The sequence below is a fragment of the Phaethon lepturus genome, unplaced genomic scaffold (assembly GCF_000687285.1).
Source record: "Phaethon lepturus isolate BGI_N335 unplaced genomic scaffold, ASM68728v1 scaffold11677, whole genome shotgun sequence".
Classification (NCBI taxonomy): Eukaryota; Metazoa; Chordata; class Aves; order Phaethontiformes; family Phaethontidae; genus Phaethon; species Phaethon lepturus.
In genome coordinates this window covers 86,712-103,969 of record NW_010554069.1, presented here as the reverse complement: position 1 = coordinate 103,969, position 17,258 = coordinate 86,712, and the positions used below count along the sequence as shown (strand labels likewise).

The following is a 17,258-nucleotide window of genomic DNA, read 5'->3' as shown; positions in this document are numbered from 1 at the left end:
ATTCTATTTGTGCACTTTGGGTTTGAGCAGTAACTTCTACAATTGTCCATCTTCAATGCTCCTCTGGTTCCCAAGATATTAATTACAGAGACTCATATAAATGAATTTCACTGTTACCAAAGTACACTGTTGTTTAGGTTTTTCTTGATTAGGAGGTTTTGCATAAATGAGCAAATGCTCACTTAGTATTTTTAAGATTGTACTGCAAATAACTTAATTTCTTCAAAGGCTTCTTGTGCAATATTTGCATATCAGTGCTGCATTGTAGTGCTGTGGGATGGTAACATGAAAGTGTAGCCTGTTATCAAACTTAAAAATGCAGCAACAAAACCATTTTTATTTGAAAAGCATGTTTTCATTTTTACTCAGTTTTTATGAGAGCGTATTCGTGTGTCAGTGCTGATCTGTTCATATAGTTTAAAAATCTCCAAGATATTTCTTAATGCTGTTTTAAAATTACCTGTAATTTTGCAGGTATCCTAGGTATTAACCGTGACTATTTACTCTCCTATGACAGCGTTTAGTTCATTGCACTTAACCTGGCATTTGGATTAGTGGTTTTCCCTGTTCAAAAATCTTGCTGTCTGGTTCTATTTAAGGTACTAAGAGTAAAAGCAGCAGCAATCAAAATGTATTCTGCCTCGGCCCGTGCGCTGAGCGGGAGTGCTGTTTCCATGGCAACACACAGGCGGGGGGGGCGGAGGCTGATGCCTTTTCCCCAATTCTGGGAGTTTACCTATCCAAACATGATTATTCTGTGCAAGAACCTCTTAAAAATCAGTGTTTGTAGGAGAGAAGGCGATAATGTTAGTGAAAAATGTCAGTATACATCCAGATGTTTCTTGTGGTGGCTTGTTTCGTCTTTAATCGTGAAGATTTGTTAGTGCAACACACAGCTTTTCGATAATGCTAGAAAAATGTACTAACTACAGCAGCAGTCATCTTGGATATGTTAAATGCGGGGTGTTCTAATGTTTGGTGGTGCTGCAAGTGCTGTTGGACAAAACCTTGCTTTACCCTTTTAATGAAAGCTGCCTTCCTTTGGGAGGCTTATTAAATATAGTTGACATTTCACTGGGAGCAAGTTCTGAATAAGCAATGGGTAAATAGTCACCATTCCAGAGATGAGAGCTTTGCAATTAATTTTCTTTTTTTTTTTTTTTTGAAATAGCAGGTTTTAGAGCAGGTAATGTGCTAAATTGGTCTTTCATTACTGTAGTGCAGCTGTGTCTCAGCCTCGCCCATTTTATTTATTATAGGAACCATAGGCTGATATGTTTTCCATGCTCAGGCTTATTGATAAATCCTTCTTCCCAAAGTCGATGTAGAAACCGTTATGCTCTACTGTTGGAATATGTTGGGGTGGTTTGGTTTTTTGGGGGTTTTTTTTTTGAAGGCTGAATATTTTGTGTTGAGACTTTCATTTAGTCACTTACAGATTAATTTCTTTCTTGATTAAAAATACACAAACCTGAAATTATAGGAAAGAGGAGTGCAAACCCCAGAGCATTGTCTGCCTGTCTGATTTTTTTAATGAAGGATTGGAATAGTGGCAAATAACCGTGTGTGGGAATGAATTTATTTGCATGGAGAATTTTCACCTTTTCCTCTGGCGGTGGCTCCCAGAAGATGATGTCACCTTGCAGCTCATTGGTTGCGCGGCACCTAGTGCGGGGAAGGGAGAGAAAGATGCCGGCACAAATCTCAGTGGTGGATCTAGGGTGTTTGCAAGCAGTTTTTGATAGAATCTTTGATTAGTATTGAGAATTTACTGTGTGTGGCCATGTGAGGTGTTGGGTCCGTCCGAAGGTGAGGGGATTGAAGAGCTATCAGAGGAATGAGGCGGCTGATCTGCAAGAGGATCTGTGATTGTAAGTTGAAAAATCTGGGTGGAAGGAAAGAGACAGGGAGTGCTGGTTAGACACATTGTGGGAGGATGTGTAGCAGAAAATGCATGTATGAGTAAAAGAAGAAAAGGGAGAAGCGTTTGTCTTTAGACTGGAATGATAAAAATTATATTATGGGCTTTCCTTTGGGGAAAATATTCAGAAATGGGCAAAAATGCTCAGTGTCTGCAAAGATATTTTCCCTTTGTGGGAATGAATGTGTAGGATTCATTTTTATGTTCAGCTTTACAGTGGTTAATTAGGAAGACAAAATGATATTTTTTAAAGAACTCAGTATGTAGAAAATGCTGTTTATTTCTCATTGTATTATTCCTAGGTCAGAGACAGAGGACAAAGTGATAAATATTTGTTTTTATTTATACATTTTGTGATTTTCTATGAAATCTGAAGCAGAATAGTTGATTAGGAAATAAATATACCTCCATTCTAATCATTGTATTTTTATTTAATGTATCCTTTTTGTAGACAAAAGCTTTGATGATGAAGAATCAGTGGATGGAAATAGGCCATCATCAGCTGCTTCAGCCTTCAAGGTTCCAGCACCTAAAAAGCCAGGAAATCCTTCAAACAGTGCAAGAAAGCCAGGATCAGCTGGTGGGCCTAAGGTTGGAGGTAATGTAAAGCTATTCAGATTCTAATCACTCTTCCCAGAAACCTTGCCAGAACAGGCACAAAACAGAACTTTGGAAGGTGATGTTTAATTCATGACTGCAGTATTTTTGCAGCACTGACAACAGTAAAGGACCCTGTTTTACGTAATTATTCATATGTAAAGGTGTGTGCATGTCTGTTTTTGTGAATGTACATTTAGCTTACAAAGGCCTCTCATGTTACAAATAGCATTAGCACCTGGAGCTAGCAATGGTGTTGGTGAAATGGATTTAAGGGTGACACTTTGATGGAATCCACACATGGCTTACTATATATTTAAATATGCTGTGAAATTTTGTAATAGGTCTGTGTAGATGAATTTCTTACTGTAGGTCTGCGCTGTTTCACATAGTTAGAAAGGACTAGCCATCAACCTTATACCTCAACAGAGGTGTATATTACACCTGAATGACTTTTATTATTATTCCCTAAACTGTCAGAGTATTGTGAAATTTGTTGTAAAAGATAAAAAACAAGGGCCAAAACCCTTGCCAGGATTTTTTTGCATAGTAGGCTTCAAAGCAGTGTAACGATGATGCTTACTAATTATAATTTTTGAACATGGAAATTCGCAATTTTTTTTTTAGGGCGGGGGTAATGTAGCAAAAGCAACTGTTTACTGCTGGAGAAGTGACAGCTTTTTTGATGGTTCATGTATGCATTCAGAAAAATACATAATTAAGTGGAAATATGCCGTGCTTCAGGTACGGCTTTTTTATGAATAATTGATTCTTTCGCTAAGGGATTTTTGTAAGAGTAAGTAATTTTTTTTATGTTCCTATTTGTGTAACATTCCCTTATGTGAACTGCAAAGCAAAGTTAAAATTTGAAAGAAGATATATATGCCAAACAAGCTGCCTTAAGTTTTTTCATGTTAATAAGATACAGATAATGTTTTGACAATTTACTGTTTTTCTAATGTGATCTTCAGAATCCCTGATAAATCGAAAAGATCCCATAGGGTGGGATCAGCACTGACATAGTATAACTCAAAATTGATAGCAGTATGAATCAAAGTACCACCTAAAAGACTTCCTAAAGGAGCTTATCTCTTGAAATTGACTCTTAGTATTTATTATCATTACACAAATAAGTAATAATACTATCATCTCCTTTAACCTGAAGCATAGTGGTTTTTGCACGCCAGAACAACATACAGTATAAGAACTGAACACTCAGGATCCCTGTTTCTTTCAGTATGTGCTTCTTTTGGTAATATTCTATTAAATATAGATGTTTTTTAATGTAAAAGTGTTTCTACATGTAGACTGTCACTTTATGTACTCTGCAGTAAAAACATGGAGATGAGAGAGCAAGGGAAGGGAAATAAGAACAGAATAACCAGTTGACTGATTCTTTCTTTTTTTTCCTCAGTTTATCTAAAAATTCAGGAGTAAAGGAGGTTAAAAAAGCCCAAAAATTATTACATTGGTTTTCCTCCTTTTCTGTATTGCCAAACTTCAAAAAAATAAAATGAAAAATTACATGGAATAAGGCCAAAATTTAAGCATGCCAAAACCAGAGAACTTTGGTCATACCTTGCTTTATACAGTCTCCTTTCAACTCTGGAAAATACTGAGGAGTGCTGCTGACATGTGCATCCGTTTCCACTCTTCTTTTTCTTTTTTTTTTTCTTTCTTTTTTTTTTTTTTTTATTAATTCTCTCTGTATGGCTGTAGTTAGAATTTTTAAAATTTAGGATTAAATGTTTGGCTGGCGTTTATAATGTTGATTAAATTGTTCTTTGAATGCTTTTCTGTATGTGCAACTATGGTGTGGTTGTACAGACTGCTCATATTTGGTAGGAAAGATGTTATGCCATGTATTCTTCACCAAATGGCTAGAAGGTGGAAATTTGTCTCCCAGTCTTCAGTTGTTCTCGACTACCTCTACTTGTTTCTCTCGCTGTCTACCAGGGAGAAATTTTTACAGGTCTATTAATCTGCTTGTGCACAAATTTCTTTCATTACATATAACTATGCTTCCTAGTTTAATTCTTGTTTGGTTGTTTTTTTGCCCTTCAAGTTTTCCTTGAGTTGACCCTCATTCTTTTCTTTTTAGCATTTTCCATATGTCACTGTTGATCAGTAAGGCTGTTATCGCTGTTCTCATTTTTATCAGCTAGTATTTGTCTTCATTTCACGCCTGCTGCTCATTATTTATATCTTTCAATGGTTTTCTCTGTCTCCATACTTTTTTTGGAGGTTACCAGTGTTTAAACTAGTTTTGTTTCGTAACAAGCTTGCTAACAGGTAGAAATATTAATTGTCTGCGCTACCTAAGAGAGCCTTACCCTTCTGCATAGTATTTGCAAATCCTGCATCTCCTAGCCTAATAAAGAATGTTAGAGTAGATGCCAAATGTATTTCTGAAGTCAATCAAGTCAGTCTCTTCCAGAAGTGAGGAGTTTCCCATAACATTATTCGTATGAACAATTAATACTAGGTCAGGCAAGAAGTCTGTATAGTCTACTGTCCCATCTGACAGTAGTCAGAAATGGCTACTAGAGAAACATAGATGAGCAGGGCAAGTATTGAGAAGCACACAGTCATTACAGGGCAAAATGCTGCATTTAGAGATCTTTATTCCACAGAGAACCACAGTCTTTGAAGGGTCCAGTTAGGGCATCCTATTCTGCTTATCTTGAAACTTCATGGATCTTTATGCCTACAAACAAACCTTGATGCTCTTTCGCATCCACTTTCTGTAGAGTCTGCTTTGCAGATGTCTAAAGGACACCTGAGATTTTTCTCCAGCTTCACAATTGCCATCTTTACGGAGCAAATCTAGGGTTCTGGAAGTTGTCTGCTCTTGCTGATTTATTAGGGCTCTCCCATGTCCTTCAGTTCCAAATTCTGCTCACCATTCCAAGCCTGTAATCAGTGGGAATGTCATTTCTCACCTTTCCCTCATAAGCACTGGCTACAGGTATTTCAGGCTCATAACTGCTTACCCCATGGTTCTGCCACTTGCTGGTCCTGCTTGCCTAAGTTTTCTCTGACTCTTTCATATATATGTGTATACATACTAAGAAGCTGCAGCTCAGCCTTGGAGGAAGAAGTAGCAGCAGCTCCATTAACTGTGTTGCTTTTTCTTTCCTTTTCACAAAAATCTCCAAAGTCGTGTCAAAATACAGCTTTTTCCTGGTTCCAAAAGGGAGTGGAGGCTATCCTGTCTTGAGACTAAGAAAATTAAACCTCTTAGCCATGCCACTCATTTTCTTTTATTCTGGTATCTGCTGAATTATACCTCAGATGCATGTGTGCTTGGCTTTTCATTATATACTCCATGGAGATGTTTCTTACTGAAAAAATGGATAATTCCGCCACAGACCAGATACTCTGTTCAAGAGAAAGGACCCATCCAGTATGCAAAACGATTTTTTTTTTTTTTCATTGTGTTGGGCACTTCCCATTTAATGTAGGAGATGCACTTTGGTTGCACTGGTGATGCAAAATCATTGTCCAGGAAGGCAGGTGAAACAGCTACGTACATTAGCAATAGCAGTGTCCTACTCGGGCTGGAATTCTCTCTCCTTGTGCTGGGAATGACTGTGCAAGATCTTTTCCTGTCAACTGTAGGGATGGGAGAGCTTGTAGAACTTTGCATTTTCTGACAGGTGTGATTAAGTCTGTGGAAGACAGCTTGCCAGAAAACTGAGAGCAGGCAAGCTCAGTGGGGTACTGCCCTGAGAGTAAGAAATCCGGCAGTCTGTTTCTCATCTGACTTTACTGCTGGGAGGTGTTCAGACGCTGACCTTCTTGCTTGTGATGAATGAGAAGTGATGGGTCTTCAACTTAATGGGGCAGTGCTTTGTTTGGCATATTTCTTATTCCATGGTCAATACACTTTCCCCAGTTAGTCCTTTGCCAGGAAGTGCACAGCTGATCTGCCTACTTCTGACACACTTGCTTTCAGCTCTTCATTCAAGTGGCAGAGGACCTCTGGAAATACCCCTTTGCTCTAAGGCCTTCTTGCTGAGAATGTGCACATTGTGTGTTCTTCCCTTCCCGAAGTGGATACTCAGGGACTTTTTCTTGGCAGTATGGCAAGCGGATTTTCGATTGTAAGGGACACCATAATTTACAGTAGAAAAAGACTTAAGTATGTTAGCCAAATGAGCTATATTCTTGTCCCTGCACTGTAAGATCTATTACAGGGCTTTGGCAGGTTCTTTGGCAAGTGTGAGCTCCCTGTTCCAAGTCTGCTAGGGAATTGTTTGCATCTATACTATTCAGAAGCTTTATGTAGTCTAGATGTTAGTAGGAAACTGCAGTCTGTACCGCAACAAGAAGACTGGCCTCCTTTCTTTTCCCAAAATACCAGTTTTAAGTTGTCTTTCAAATGGATTAAACGTAGGAATAGTGATACTTCAACAGAGCCATGTGGCTTTTGGAAGAAAAGCTGCTGATGAAACCCAGTCATGACAGAAGTTGGTATTAACTTTGTTGTATGTTTTATGGAAGCTCTGTAGGGCTGGAACATCATTCTTAACGTCATTTGAAACAGGTGGACTTTCTTTTTGAGGTTGTCTTTAGCAGGAAGATACTGCATCATGTATTTTTACCTATGGTTTGTTGGCTTTTTTTCTCTCTAGTGTATTGGCCTATTAGCCAATATAGTACATATGTTAGTTGTTACTAACATATAGTTACTATGCATTGCTTACTGGTTAACATGGATGTTACACTTTTTGAGACAACTTGTATTGCTTTAGGATGAGTCATCCAGTAACAAAACAGCAAAAGGGATGTTACTAATTCAAAACTCAGAATTATTGAAACTGCTGTTTAAAAAGATATTTTGGAGTAAGGGTGTTATGTGCCAAGCGTGAAGAATATGAAGTGAAAACCCAAGGATATAGAGGTGGTTCATTTTTTTCTGTTAAAGTGTGCATGCAAAAAGTGTTTTTTCCAACATAAAAATAGTGATGTTGCCTACTTTTCTTAAACTGCTCAAAGGTTCTGGTCCTCAATGAAGACTGCAACTGTACCAGTTGAGATTTAATGCTGGCATTATTTGTAATAACCCTCAGTTTTAGGATGGTTGTAATTCTTTAAGTTAAAAAAAGGGCTCTTAAAGTTTGATGATTGCTCCAAAACCATTAAAAATAATCTCCTTTTAGGTAGAAATCAAGTAACTGGAAAACTTGGGTGGACCAGGTGAACAGGTTTGGCAAAAGAAGGCTCTGAGAACTATAATAAAACCGTACATGTTTTTCTTAGCTAAAGGAACACATTCTTAACTCTAGGAAGCTATTCCCAACTTGAGGAAATTTAAGTTTAATTTGTGTATCTGTTTATAGTGTGTTCTATTAGCATTATAATGCATTTTTTCCCCTCCTTGATAGCAATAAAGCTCTTTGCTGAGAAGTATTAAAGTCTTACTGATTTGCTTATTTTGGCTCTATTTCCTAGCAGAAGACACTTCAAAGTGCTTAGACGCTTTAGTAAGAAACAGTGTAAATGGAAAGGCTCTTCATAAAACAAATGGGGTACTGAAAATGGATACTTGCTTTCTGAAATCTTAGCCAGGTGAAGTTAATCTCATTAAAACTATATACTGTAGTTAAGAAACATTTTTGTTAATAGGGCTTCAGTAATTGTGGAACTGTAAATATAAATTGTTAGTGACTGGACTTGAAACAGGGTAAACTCATGCTTGCTGTATTGATTGTCTTCAGACTCATGAAGACAGTTCGGTGTTTACTTGCACAAAAAAGCTTCATAGTAATCAATGCCCAAGTTTGGGGTTTTTTGGGTGGTTGTTTTTTTAAACTTTTGAGTTCTGCAGCGAATAAGTTCAGGAGTCTTTCCTCTATTATTTGTTTAGCCCTCATTAAGTGATTTTCGAAGTGCTGTATTTGTCATGTAAAATCAACTAGTTTGGGTTTTTTCTTTCCCATTATTTTATTTTGGCCCAATGTATGACATAAAACTGATCTGAGATAATCTTGGTCAGCAAAGCATCCTTGACATTCTGTGGCACTTGCTTCCCTTTTTGGTTTCCAGGATGTTGTGAAATTCAAGCATTTTTCTGCAAGATCCCAACTGAAATCAGCCTTTTTGTCTTTCTGAGCAGCCTTTGAGATCAGCCTTGGGTATCAGAGTCTGAATCAGAGGATTTGTTACAGAACACCTGTTAGCTTCCTTGTCCCCAGTCAGTTAACTTCATTCCTGAGAGACCATAGCATCATAGAATCTTTGGATTGGAAGGGACCTTTTAAGGTCATCTAGTCCAACCCCACTGCAATAAGCAAGGACATCTTCACCTAGACCAGGTTGCTCAGAGCCCCATCCAACCTGACCTTGAGTGTTTCCAGGGATGGGGCATCTACCACCTCTCTGGGCAACCCGTTCTAGTATTTCACCACCCTTGCTGTGAAAAATTCCTTCCTCCTATCTAGTCTAAAACTACCCTCTTGTAGTTTAAAACCATTACCCCTTGTCCTATCACAACAGGCCCTGCTAAAAAGTCTCTCCCCATCTTTCTTAGAAGCCCCCTTTAAGTAGTGGAAGGCTGCAATAAGGTCTCCATGGAGCCTTCTCTTCTTCAAGCTGAACAATCCCAACTTTCTCAGCCTGTCCTCACAGGAAAGATGCTCCATCCCTCTGATCATTGTTGTGGCCGTCCTCTGGACCCACTCCAACAGGTCCATGTCTTTCCTGTGCTGAGGGCTCCAGAACTGGACGCAGGACTCCAGGGGAGGTCTCACCAGAGTGGAGCAGAGGGGCAGAATCACCTCCCTCGACGTGCTGGCCACACTGCTTTGGATGCAGCCCAGGATACGGTTGGCCTTCTGGGCTGCGGGTGGATGTTGCTGGTTCACGTCCAGCTTTTCATCCACCAGTACCCCCAAGTCCTTCTTGGCAGGGCTGCTCTCGATCCTTTCACCCCCCAGCCTGTATTGATACTGAGGGTTGCCCCAACCCTGGTGCAGGACGCTTGTGAACCTCATGAGGTTCACATGGGCTCATTCCTTGGACTTGTTGAGGTCCCTTTGGCTGGCATCCTGTCCCTCAGGCATGTCGACCGCTCCAAACTGAGGGTTGCCCCAACCCTGGTGCAGGACGCTTGTGAACCTCATGAGGTTCACATGGGCTCATTCCTTGGACTTGTTGAGGTCCCTTTGGCTGGCATCCTGTCCCTCAGGCATGTCGACCGCTCCAAGGCTTGGTGTTGTCTGCAAACTTGCTGAGGGTGAGAACTTTGCCCATGGAATTGCTGGGTTGCAATCCTGCAGTTCTTAACTACGATTTTAACCTAACCCAGAACTCAGGGAAGTTGGAAGTCTTACAACTTTCCAGGTTCTCTGAGAGCTGTTGGATTTTGTTGGTTTTGTTTACTTCAGGAGAGGATTTGCCTTGCACATGCTCAGTGGTCTGTTCTTCTGGGCCATTATAAATGCTTGTCCAGTCACTGAGGTTTCCATTCCTCTAACGGATACTCTCTTTTCTAGCTAGCCTCAGAAGGTGGATTGGAGAATCAATCTTAATGAGGATTCTGAATGAAAATAAACAAACATGTTAAATTATAAATACACACATGTATACACACCTATACGTATACCTTCAGAGAACATATATGTGTATTCATAACTACTGTTCATTAGTCTCTCTGTTTTCTGTGCATCACCTAAAGACAGTTGCCAGAAAGTTCATGCTACTTTAGTTTACTTTGCACTAATTTCCAGATGCTTCAGTTAGATTGTATGATTATGTAGGTATAAGGACAATACTGTATCTGATATTCTAGGCTGTGAGCATTTTGAGGGAAGAAGTCAGCTTATGAATGGATAAAATAGGAAAAGAGTAACAGTAGAGAAGAAATTAAGAAGTCTGGAGATAAGACCTCACCACACTGTGTAACCTTCTTTTGACATGTCGACCGTGTGTTCTTGTCCCAGATTTTTTACTAGCAATCATGGTAGTACCAGGCAGTGATGAGAAAAAGGAAGACAAGCCACCCTTTGTTTAGTTTGCTAGCATTGAATACTGATTTTTTTTCAAGCAGTAAGAAGAGGAAGCAGTCTGTTTATATTTTCATGTGGGTAAATCCAGAAGGACAAAGAGGAAGGTGGGAGGAAGAAGCTGGGCTGAAATCAGTTGGCCCTGCCACTTTGAGTCCTTAGGGACTTTGGCTGTTACAGAGTAAGCAAAGACAACCATTCCAAAACATTCCTGCATTGCTGCTGTGCAAAGTAAGCAGGTGTGATTCCTCTTTGTAGGGCAGAAAAGGAATCCCAGAAGAGGGAGAAGTGTCATAAAAAAGCTGTTTCATTTCTTCGGACAATTGTATATGCTCTCAAATAGAGAAGCAGGGAATGTAGAAGCCTAAGATGCAAATTGTTTTTATAATTTGAGTAGAGATTTTTCACCAAAGGTGCAATTATTACTTGCAACAAATAAACGCAATGTTCTTTAAAATGTAAGGGAAAAACAATACATTAAAATCAAATCACTTTGACCTTCTGTTTTGCACTAGTGATCTTTTAGAAGTGAAAGATAGAAGTGTTGTCTAAAACATTTATAAACTGTAATTGTGTAGTTTGCGATGACAGGCAATGTTAGTTCTAGTTCTTAATACAGTATCTGTTTTAAATTGTTTCAAAAAACAATGCACAGTTGAAGAGAAGTGACAAAGTAATTAAAATACTATTTTTCTTGAACTATTACACCACAAAAACTCCAAAAAAACTGCAATATCCCAAACCACAGTGTTTTGCAACACAAATTATAGATAACAAATGAGCTGTGTTACTGCTTATTCTCAGTAATTTCTGTAATGTAGAATAATTAGTGCTATTTTCCATATTCAGGTGTAAAATTAGGAACAAATTAAGGTAAAATGTAAATATTAGGTTATTGGAAAGCTATGTTAAATACTGAAACTAAGACTAATGATGTCATGTTTATAAAATTAGCATAACTTTAAAACTCGCCTGTTGGAACTGGACGAAAGAGCCAGGGTCTCAAATGTTCTTCTAAGTATTTGTGAAAAATGAGTGCCAATAGAAAAAAGAAATGCATAAGTGCTTTGAAAGATCACAGCGTGAGCAAAACCACAAACCAACTGTAACACTCCAAGGTGCTTCAGCTGCTATAATTTATTTCCATATCAAGTCTGTGTTGTGTTCAGTAGATTCTTGTCAGCTTCCTGAAGTGGAACTTGGGCTTGCAGGTCTCTCTGTGAGTTTGTCTAACCAAGGTGCTTGAAGGGTAAGAGTAAGTAAAGGTTATGAATGAAAACTTAGGTAGGTAAATGTCCGGTGTGGATTGATCTCCCTTTCCTTCAGATACTTTTCTCTTGTGAGTCTCAGCTGAGGGAGGCCCAGTTGGATTCAATGGGCTGAGGCCAAAGGTAGGTCAATGTAAGTTGCACTCATTTAAGAAAAAGCCAGTTGGTGAAGCTCTGGATTTTAGTTATCTGCTGAGCGCTTAAAGATGTTAAATGCAGTGGGGTTACAGCCCTTTCGAATTGTTTGTAGTGTTCTTGCCATTAGGAATGCAGTAGTTGAACTTGTCTGCACTTGGTCAAAGGATTATGTGTTCTGTGGGTAAGCTGAAGAACATGCACTATTCAGTGAAGTCATTAATGCTCAAAGAGAGCTACTTGTAAGAAATTTATAATCACAGCTTGGTCTGAGAAGGTAAGCAACAACAAAACAGCTTATCAAAATCTGTGTGCTCTGTCAGATATGTCAGTTTTGAGTCTGTAGGCAGTACTGTCTAAAATGAGAATTTTGTAAAGCTCTGCTGTTGCTTTTGTGGAGGAGGGTCAAGCCTTACAAAAGCATGAGAAGTTGTTTGAAGGCATCTGCATGTGTGTGACTATTATGTATCTTGTTAGCATAGTAAAAGACTTTCTCCTGAATTGGGAAACAGTGGATAGAGTTCTGTCATTTTTTTGGTTAGTCTCTACAGAAGTGATATGGTAAACAGGATTGGTAAACATACTTACGAAGGGATTGGGAAGGGAAAGGTTGAACAATATTTTTCCTTCTTGTGCAGTGTAGTCTTTTGACTTGTATACAATATAAAGAGAAGACAGTTACTTCACACTTTTATTTTGATATGCATATGTCATCATGCTGTTGAGGAGGGGAAAATTAGTGGAGTAGAAGTGAATGTGCTTTTAGAGATAAGTTTTAAAAAAAGTGTCACCTGCCAAAAAAAAAAACACAGAACCTTTTTTATATTTCAAGGCAAAGAGGCAATAAAACAATTTTCTGTGAGTATTGGTTTCCAAGAAAAGTGATCTGAAGAAGTGAACTAGTTGAGACTAGGAATATGGGAAATGCTGTGTACCTGGACTGTGTCAGACAGATTTTAAATAGTAGTCTATCCTTCCTCTTTCTCTCCTTAAAGTAATAAATTGTTACTCCTTAGATAAAGGATTTTCTCTTATTTCTCAGGATGCATTATTAGATGGTGTTACGGTGCTAGAAAATCTGTCATGTAGTCCATGCTATTTTCTGATTTTAAAAGCAATACTTTAAGGCGGACTAAAGATGACAACACTTACTTACTTAGCAAAGACAACTTCACACACTTTTAATTTTTACTTTATAGTGTACATGAATGCACTATGAATACTTGGAATCCAAACATTTTCTATGTTTTTTATGTTTGTGGCCCATATGTGTCAATTTTTAATGTTTGATTTCTTTAAGTTTAGTCCCTTGGCAGAAAATTGGTAAGTAATGGATAGGAATGCAAAGTACTTTTCTCCCTGCTTTAACAGTGGCTTTTGGGTATTTACATAGCTGAATAGTAACACAAGGCAGGGGTGGGGTTTTTTGCCTGTAATGTCATGGGATCGCTGTAGTCTTAATATTTTATCATGTAGCACAGAAACGTGTAGTATGAGCTTCATAGGGGTTTACTGTGTTGTGACTAACACAAAGGGTTAGCTTTGAGTAAATCCATTTTGATAAGAACAGAAACCTTTTATTAACTGTTTAAATAATTTTAAACATTTTACAAAAGCAGTTCTTTGTATGAAAACTATGTTTCAAGCTTTAAAAATTAGGGTTTTCTGGTAACCTTTTGGCTACTTAAGATTTCTTTTCCGTTTACTTTTCTTCAGTATGTACTGCATATTGATTGTGGTTATTTTGGTACTACGAGACTTTCTGAAATGTCGGAGTATTTTGGGAGGGACAGATGAAGTTATGATTTGAGGATCCAGGGTTTGCACCACCTAGTTTAGCATGGTGCCCCTGTGCCAAATTCTTTCCTTTCAAGGTTTCTTTCCACAAATTTCTGCTCTGACCAGGGCATCCTCCCTTTTAGGAGCTGTACAAGTTTGTGTGGCAGAAGGGTGTGTTCTGGGTCTGAATGGGATCTTTCCCTCTTCTTTTCCTTAGCCAGTCAGGTACTCAGCGTCTCTGTGGAAGGACTTGTTCCCTTTGCTGTCTGGAGGGAGAAGAAATAGACGGTTAGAATTTCTTCTTTCCCTTCTGACTGCCACTGGCAATTATGACAGATGGTGTTGGAGATATACATGTGGAAGTGCATTATGTACAGCATCTCTTTACAACATACTTGAGCTTAGGCTGTCAAAATTTCTTAAATGTTCCTATATCATACTGTAGGCACCATGTCCAAATTTTGCTAGCTATCACTTCAGTGTTTTTACACTAAGCAGCCACAGAGGCATGTGAGAGATCTTGTTCAGCATAGAGGCACTGAGATCTAATAAGTTTGCCATTAAATTTATAGTGGTAGTGGACCCTCATGTTTTGAACCGCACAAGTGTATAAACACAGCAGACACAATTCTTTGCACTATAAATAGGAGATCAGGCACTGTAAACCATGAAACGTTTTTGAAGAGTGCAGCCACCAAGAGGTTCAAGCTGTCAAGAAGTCCTAGCTTTTTGTTGTAGCAGACCACTCATTCTTAACTGCTTTTCCTTATGTTTTTTAATTTGTTCTGTAGTTAGTAAAATACATGTCTTCTCTGCTTGATGCCTCCATTTCAACTGTGCTCTGCAAGTTAGGGAGCATATTCTACCATCTATCCTATTGGCCTCACTCTGAAACAGTTGAGACAAGACCCTTGTTCCTGAGTGCTCATGTGCTCTAAGAGATTTATTTGTTTTTCTCTCAAGAAGGGAGTGTTCTACTGGGCTGATTATCTCCATGCATCACCTGTCTTGTCTTATTATCTGCCCGATGGAATTATTGAAGATACTTACCAATTCTGCCAAGCTTCACCTTGTATTTGGAGTTTTAGGCTTGTAGCACAGAGTGGGTCTGATTACCTTGTTCTTTGATTGAGTAGCAGACTTGAGTTAATTCCTTTTAAAAAGGGCTTTCTTAGTAACGCTAGTATTTGCAAGAAAGTGAAATCCAGACACTATTTTCAAATTATTTTCTTTTTTAGAGTTGCCTTAGTTTCTACCCAGGATTTTCATGAGATTGGGCAACCATGTGCCAGTGTGAAACCAGCAGGTTACCTGTTAGTATTCTTCCCTGATTCTTTTTGCTTGGGATTTGGGGCATCTTTGCCTGTTACGTGAGAATAGTTCCTTCATTTACCTTGCACAGAAATAACTGCCCTACTACTTGCATAGCTGGCATGGAAGCTTTTGGAGTTAAAAGGTTTTTGGTCTGATGTTTGTTTAGTAATGTGTCTGGAAGGTTCTTGGGAGCCTCTTCCAGGTGATACAGTCCTGGAGTTATCCCACTGTGGAACACCCATGGGGATGAGCGCTCTGAGAAGGAGGCTGCCAATCAGTGGAGTTCAGATTTTGCTCCAACACAACATTCCCTTCGCCATGTCCTTGCTTTCTTTGTTGAAGTTCTTGGAGCTTTGAGACTGAGAAATGTGTGTCACACTTCTTAGCTCCTCATGAGAATACTGGGAAGCACAAGGTAAATGAATTGTGTAGGGCTACTATGCATTCCAGGGCTGATTGCGTGTGCCACATGTGTTGAGGTGAAAATTCATCCACAGGAATTCCATTTAAGGACAAATAACTTTTGCTTTGGTAAATAATTTTAAATTCTATGCTGTATTTAGGAGCATTTGTATTATCAGGATGCAGATCTCATAATTCTATGCAAACAGCTAGAATTCTATAAACTAGAGGTTTATTGTACTAAAGATTATTCCAATTAAAGACAAAAATAAAAATAATAAAATGAAACCATTAGCTTTGTCAAATTGGAAACTACTCAGAGTTGTTTATTTTTGAATAAAAAAAGTTTAACTTTTTCCTTACTAATGGTGAAATCAGAATCCAAGGTCTTGCAATTTTACACATGATGAATGTTCAGGATTTTTGTAAGTTATATTAAGTGTTTGAAAATAGGTACTGTGAAAGATGCTTATGTCAGTTTGAAAAACTTGACATACATTACATACTGTTTAACAGTATTTTACATTTATGTAGGTTCCTCTAAAGAAGGAGGAGCTGGAGCTGTGGATGAGGATGATTTTATTAAGGCATTTACAGATGTTCCTACTGTACAGGTAAGATGCTGTGTATACTCATGTTTGTTTTCAGAAACGCGCTATTTGCAATACTATGTGTTAGCCTACTTTTGAAATGTCTTTAATTTTATGGTCTTCTAAGTAAGTGGTGTTACTTTTCCTTCTTTCTGAATTTAAAGTCTCCGTGGAAAGCTCTTTATTCTTTTCCAGTTAGTTACCAAAACCCCCGCCTTTTCTTTACTGTCCTACTAATTATTATCACATTATATTTCAGCTAAAATTAATTCTTGCTTCTTAGTCTTTTCCAGGGAGCTACTGTAAATAATTGTATGTTTTAATTTTAATAAGAAAAAGATTTCTGTAATGTTTGGAAAATTTAGGGCTGCAGTTTCATGGGATAATCAAGTACTAATAATATAGGCAAATAATTAAAAAAAAAACCTCAAATAATCATTGCATTTTCAAATGTGTCTGAATTGTAATGATACGTGTCTGGCATACATGTCCCCATCTCTAGCAACACTTAAAAAAATAAATCTAGTGCTTAACTGGAGTACTAACGAACCTGTTGGATTCTGAGTTGAAAGATCAGATTTTACATACTTGGTACTTTCACACAGCTGAGTCATTTAACATGTTTGTATCTTCCTAGACCTATTTTGAATAAGTTTTCCTTGAGCAAGTTTTCCTTCCTCTTTACTAATCTTACCCGAGTTGAGGTAAGGATGGAGGGGAGAAATGTGTAACTGTTAAGGAAGAGAGAAGTTTTTGTACTAGACCCTGTGAAGAAATAATGTTTATGACCTGTAGTTTTCCAGATTATTCTAAAAGCAAAGGAAACTCATTAGACAGAATGGGGAGAGGGAGTTGTTAGTACATTATTGAGCCCATTCCTGTGTCTTCCTTTTTTCATTACATTTGTGGGGTTTAGTAGTGGCTTCAGTGAAAGTAAGGAAGGGAACTATATTATGGAAAAATTGATTGAATTCTGAATCAAGATTAAGTACATCTGTATTAATCAAGTAAATTGAGGTTACTTATGGTGTGTGTATGTTTAACTCATTCTTAAAAGCTTCCAGTGTTGGATCTGCCTTTCTAGGAACCTGCTCCAATGACCGCTCATCATTAATAATATCATATTCTTTACTCATACCTAGTTTGTAATCCCCAAATTGGAAGTACATCTGTATAGTTATTACTCTTATTTGTGTTTGAGCTTTTGATTTTTCTGTCTTTGATGTTGCGCTTAGCTGTAATG

At 38.2% G+C, this 17,258-nt stretch overlaps 1 protein-coding gene across 1 annotated transcript in view; it reads left to right on the top strand.

Moving 5' to 3' along the window:
• The first annotated feature begins 1,694 nt into the window (after nt 1–1,694).
• The window catches only part of CLASP2 (cytoplasmic linker associated protein 2), an 84,559-nt gene continuing 68,995 nt past the window's right edge, over nt 1,695–17,258 (top strand). The window contains exons 1-3 of the mRNA XM_010291711.1: nt 1,695–1,871; nt 2,373–2,519; nt 15,960–16,039. Of these exons, the coding sequence (XP_010290013.1) occupies nt 1,838–1,871; nt 2,373–2,519; nt 15,960–16,039 (261 nt within the window). The 5' untranslated portion in view covers nt 1,695–1,837. The remainder of the gene's footprint in view (nt 1,872–2,372; nt 2,520–15,959; nt 16,040–17,258) is intronic.